Source organism: Amblyraja radiata, chromosome 2, assembly GCF_010909765.2.
Source record: "Amblyraja radiata isolate CabotCenter1 chromosome 2, sAmbRad1.1.pri, whole genome shotgun sequence".
Lineage (NCBI taxonomy): Eukaryota > Metazoa > Chordata > Chondrichthyes > Rajiformes > Rajidae > Amblyraja > Amblyraja radiata.
This window is the reverse complement of record NC_045957.1, coordinates 125,993,832-125,999,831: the sequence shown is the minus strand read 5'-3', so window position 1 is coordinate 125,999,831 and position 6,000 is coordinate 125,993,832. Positions and strand designations below refer to the sequence as shown.

General features: G+C 41.7%; 1 protein-coding gene across 1 annotated transcript in view; it reads right to left on the bottom strand.

Moving 5' to 3' along the window:
- Positions 1-3,356: 3,356 nt before the first annotated feature.
- The window catches only part of slc39a12 (solute carrier family 39 member 12), a 74,959-nt gene continuing 72,315 nt past the window's right edge, over positions 3,357-6,000 (bottom strand). Inside the window, exon 13 of the mRNA XM_033015280.1 lies at positions 3,357-3,917. Within this exon, the coding sequence (XP_032871171.1) occupies positions 3,789-3,917 (129 nt within the window). The 3' untranslated portion in view covers positions 3,357-3,788. The remainder of the gene's footprint in view (positions 3,918-6,000) is intronic.

Sequence of the window (6,000 nt, the reverse complement as noted above, 5' to 3'; positions counted from 1 at the left end):
CCTCTCTGGAGAAAAGGAATAGGTAACGTTTTGGGTCAATACCCTTCTTTAAACTGAGCAGTGATCATCCAATTGCTTTTATTAGTTCAATGGATGCATCTCACCAACTTCATAGCCATTTTGATCAATAAGATGGGTACCAGGACTTTACTGTGGCAAGTTGGATAACATTTTAAAAATTCACCTTACTGCATTTTATGACAGTTTGAAGTTTATAAAATAATGAGGGACATGGATAGAGTGAATAACCACTGCCTATTCCCCATGGGAGGAAAGTCTATAACTAGACGACATTGGTTTAAGGTGAGAGCGAAAAGATTTCAAAGGGAACTGAGGGGCAACCTTTTGCACCCAGAGGGTGAGACATACATGGAACAAGCTGCCAGAGGTAGTGGCTGAGGTGGGTATCAATATGACATTTAAAAGACACTTGGGCAGGAACATGGATAGGAGAGGACAGACACAAAATGCTGGAGTAACTCACCGGGACAGGCAGTATGTCATGGATAGCAGGTTGGCCGGATGGCAGAAGGCAAAGGGTGGCAATAGAGGGGGCGTTTTCTGGTTGGCTGCCAGTGACTAGCGGAGTTGCGCAGGGCTCGGTGCTGGGGCCGCTACTCTTCCTGTTGTATATTAATGATTTGGATGAGAAGACTAAAGGCTTTGTGGCCACGTTTGCAGATGATACAAAGATATGTGGAGGGGCAGGGGAGGGATAGGTGGAGAAAGCAGGGACTCTGCAGAAGGGATTGGGCAGGTTGGGAGTTTGGGCAGAGAAGTGGCAGATGGAATACAGCGTGACGAAAGTGTGGAGTCATGCATTTTGGTAATAGGAATAAAGGCATAGACTATTTTCTAAATGGGGAGAAAATCTGTAAATTGGAGATGCCATGGAGACTTGGGAGTGCCTGTACATGATTCCCAAAAGGTTAATTTACAAGTTGAATCAGTAGTAAGGAAGGCAAACGCAATTCAAGCATTTATTTCAAGAGGACTAGAATACAAATACAAAGAGACTCTAGAGGTACTGGCAGGCCACATTTGGAGTATTGTGAGCAATTTTGGGCCCCTTATCCGAGGAAGGACATGCTGGCTCTGGAGGGGTCCAGAGAAGGTTTATGAGGATGATCCCAGTAATTAGTGGGTTAACATATGATGAGCGTTTGCGGGCACTGGACCTCTGCTCGCTGGAGTTTGAGGGGAGCCCTCATTGAAGCATACAGAATAGTAAAGGGCCTGGATAGGGTGACGTGGAGAGGATCCTTTCTCTGTGGAAGAGTCTTGGAACGGAGGTCATGGCCTCATAGTTGAGGGATGTTCCTGTGCAGAAGAGATGGGGAGGAATTTTTTTGGTCGGAGGGTGGTGGGTCTCATAAGGTCATAAGGTCATAAGGAATAGGAGTAGAATTAGACCATTCGGCCCATCAAGTCTACTCCGCCATTCAATGATGGGCGATCTATCTCACCCTCCTAACCCCATTAGTGTTGAGGTCCCGACCACGGGGGAAAATGGAGGAGGACTGGCCAATTTTTGTGCCTACCACCACAGTGATGAATGCTGTGGTGGATGTTTGTGTTAAATTTTTATTGTGTTTTTGTGTGTTCTTTTTCATTGTACCGCTGCTGGCAAATTCATTTCACTTGCAATTTATGTACTAATCAAGAATCTATCTGTCTCTCCCTTAAAAATATCCATTGACTTGGTCACAGCTTTCTGTGACAAAAAATTCCACAGATTCACCACCCTCTGACTAAATACATTTCTCCACGCCTCCTTTCTAAAAGAAAGTCCTTTAATTCTGAAAGAAAGTTCTTTAATTCTGATGGGTCTGTGGAGTTTGCTGACGTGGAGGCCATCAATGGATATTTTTAAGGCAGAGATACTGTAGATAGATTCTTGATTAGTATGGGTATCAGGGGTTATGGGGAGATATATCAGCCATGATTAAATGGCGTAGTAGACTTGATGGATCAAATGGCCTAATTCTGCTCCTATCAATTACAAACTTACGACATATGTAAAGAGGATGCCACTGGATCAGTATTGCTTCCGCATTACCTGAATGATGACCATTCAGAAAAGATTTGATCATTCTGCTATTTCAATTTAAGTAGCTCCCTGATAGATTTCAGCTTGCTTGAAAATGAAATAAAGAAACGCCTAGAGTGGATGTGGAGAGAATGTTTCCAGTAGTGTGAGAGCCTAGGACCAGAGGGAACAGTCTCAAAATAAAAGGACGTATCTTTAGAATGGAAATGAGGTGGAATTTCTTTAGCCAGGGGGTGGTGAATCTGTGGAATTTATTGCCACAGACGGCGGTGGAGGCCAAGTCATTGTGTATTTTTACACTTGAGATTGGTAGGCTTGTGATTAATAAGGGTGTCTAAGATCACGGGGAGAAGAAAGGAGAATGGGGTTGAGAGGGAAAGATAGATCAGCCATAATCAATACCATACGATACGATACGATACAATGGAACGTTATTTATCCCAGGAGGGAGATTGGCAACAGTCATAAAAACACAAAATACATGAAACATGAAATTAAACTGACGAGAGGAAAGGATTGGGGGATGTGCAAAGATTGGGGAGGTGGGTGGGGAGTCACTCAGTCTTCCCCACGACAGAAGGGAGAGAGGTCGTACATCTTGATGATCACAGGGAAGAACGATCTGCTGTGGCATTCTGTCCTGCATCTTGGTAGAAACAGTCTTTTGTCGAAGGTACTACTCAGGTTGACCAGTGTGTGATGGAGGGGGTGAGCCGTATTGTCCAGAATGTTCCCAGTTTGAGGAGCATCCTCCTCTCCAAGACCACCTCCCATTAATCCAACTCCGCCCCCAGGATGGAGCCAGCCTTCCTGATGAGTTTGTTGATCCTATTGGCAATCCTGTTGATCGAATGGCGGACAGACCCGATGGGCCTAATGGCTTAATTCTTCAACTATGACTTATGGTCTTTTGGTCTAAAACTCCTCCCAATTTACTAATGGAGAATGCACCAGTAAAGTTACAGCAGATTTCTCTGATCTTTGCCTTGGCCTAGGCACAAAATGTGGAGTAACTCAGTGGGCCAGGCAGCATCTCTGGAGAGAAGGGATGGGAGACGTTTCGGGTCGAGACCCTTCTGCAGTTCTTTCCTACACAAGGAATACAGCCTTCCAGGAACAGCAGACAGATACACTGTTGAGACCTCTCTAATGCACATATGAGATTCTCCACTGCCAACAGATATTTGGAAAAAATTATCAGGAGCCTCTTGAAGTAAGTGCATTTATTTAATTCCAGAAAATTAAAAAGCTCATCTTAGATAAATATATTTTATTATGTTCCTCACCAAAAGAATTATGTTTTAAAAACATTATTTGGCATGACCGATCAAACAGAATAATTTGATAACTACTCAAATTAGAAATTAATATGCTTCATTCTTAAAAAACAGCCAAATATATTAATATTGTACTTGTTGTTATTTTTTGCAACACACTAATTCTTACCAGTTATTTTGTTTCAAATATGATAAATCAAGTTTAGCAAATGCAACAATTTATGAGTGAAGTTATCACAGATACTGCTAAGATTTCAGTAAAACAGTTTCAGATTTTTGCAATTAAAATTGTTCGTGAGAAACAATTGCGAAGTAATTGTTACATATTAGTGATCATTTCCACGCTTTGTATTATTGTTCTTCCCAGTCGCTCTAAGAATTGCTTTTAGATTCAAAAGCACGGTGCCTTATTTGAAATTTTAGCCATTTATTCTTGCTAATTGAGAGCACTTGAGATAAAATTACAGAATAAGTCTGTGTTCAAAAAGAGCAAGAAACAGAAGGCAAGCCCATCCTAGAATCAATCCAATGTTCTGGAAGATGAACAGCAACCAGGGCTGTGTTGTTTGTACATGTGTCATCTCAGGAAGCTGTTGTAAATCAAAAAAAACATAGTTAACTTATGATAATGCAAATGTTTTTCTTTGCATTCAAAAACAGAGCAGTGCATGCTTGAAATATGAAAACAAAGAAATCCTGGATAGACAGCAGGTCAGGCAGAAACTGTAGAGAGAGAAACTGAATTATCAAGTCAGTTTATTGACCTTATTACTGCAATCTTTTCAGTTTGATTTCTGCTCGGTACATTGCCGTTCAGCCAAAACTACAAAGTGGTGCATTGGGCCTCTGGTAGTCTGTAATCAACTCAGGAGTGGTTTCTTGCCTTCCAAAAGGCCGCAAAGACATGTGTTATATTATATCAATGTCGATCTTTCGACAATTCAAGAAGCTGTTTCACTGTAATAACATTTTAAACGAGCAATCTAATTTCTTCATAGATCACATATTTTACATATTCCAACACATTTGGTTAGATGGCACCAGTTGCAATTGCTTAACATCAGAAATTTGGGCAAACCCCAGTAATGCTTGTTTCTCATAGAGTATTTTAATGATACTCTACATGTACTATTTCTACAACTCATATGAATTAATACCACAAGACCGCAAATTACAATAATTTGATTATTTCGTGAAGGTCGAGGTAGAAATCTCCTTTTTTTGCTCTACCAGGGACATGCCCTTCAGCCCGCACTATTGGTGCCGAACATGATGCCAAGATGAACTAATCATGTCTATCTACAAAGATCCATACCCTCAATTCCGAGATTATCCATGTGTCCATCTGAAGGTGACTATGAGAGGGATGACACGCTGAATCACGAATGGCCCGTTAATTTCAACTAACTTCAGGGTTAATGACCAAAGACAAATTTCAATCCCATACAAAGCAAAATTTCAATTAAGAATCAAGTCAAGAGTGTTTTATTGTCATATGTCACATCATCATTACAGCATCATGAGCAAAAGACAACATGGTGCAGGAATTCATGCACGAGATTGATCCCTGGGATGGCGGGACTGTCATATGAGGAAAGATTGAAACGACTAGGCTTGTATTCACTAGAGTTTAGAAGGATGAGGGGACATCTTATAGAAACATATAAAATTATAAAAGGACTGGACAAGCTAGATGCAGGAAAAATGTTCCCAATGTTGGGCGAGTCCAGAACCAGGGGCCACAGTCTGAGAATAAAGGGGAGGTCATTTAAGACTGAGGTGAGAAAAAACTTTTTCACCCAGAGAGTTGTGAATTTATGGAATTCCCTGCCACAGAGGGCAGTAGAGGCCAAATCACTGGACGGATTTAAGAGATAGAGCTCTAGGGACTGGTGGAGTCAAGGGATATGGGGAGAAGGCAGGCACGGGTTATTGATAGGGGACGATCAGCCATGATCACAATGAATGGCGGTGCTGGCTCGAAGGGCCGAATGGCCTCCTCCTGCACCTATTTTCTATGTTTCAGCAGATCAGGCAGCACCTGTGGAGAGAATGGACAGATTACATGTTTGGGTCAGGACCCTTCTTCAGACTGGGAGAAGGGCATCATGGTTGGCTTTGATGAAATATCGGAGAAAAGTGCCATTGTTCAGATGTTGTGCAAGGCAGTATAGTTATGAGGGAACTAATATTGCATTTCCATTATGTGTCTTTTGAGACTGGATAAAAATAATATCTTCTCGCCAGAATTGCTATTGAACATGGATTAGTACTGCACTCAGACTGTATTTCTGTTACATTTACAAATCATTATTCATGTCAGGCCAAACACTGTTGCAAACCTTAAGGATGGAACTGCAGATGCTGGGTTAAACCGAAAATAGACATAAAAAGCTGGAGTAACTCAGCAGGACAGGCAGCATCTCTGGAGAGAAGGAAGGGGTGACGTTTCGGCTCTCGACCTGAAACATCACCCATTCCTTCTCTCCAAAGATGAGTTAATCCAGCATTTTGTGTCAATTTCCTGTTACAAACCTGTTGTGCTGCTGCAACTTCAGACTCAAACCCAAAACGGAAACTATCCATGTTCTCCTGGGATGCTGTCTGACCCATAGTGTTACTCCACCATTTTTGTGTCTTTCCTTGGTAAACTTCATATGTAGTTCCTTGTTT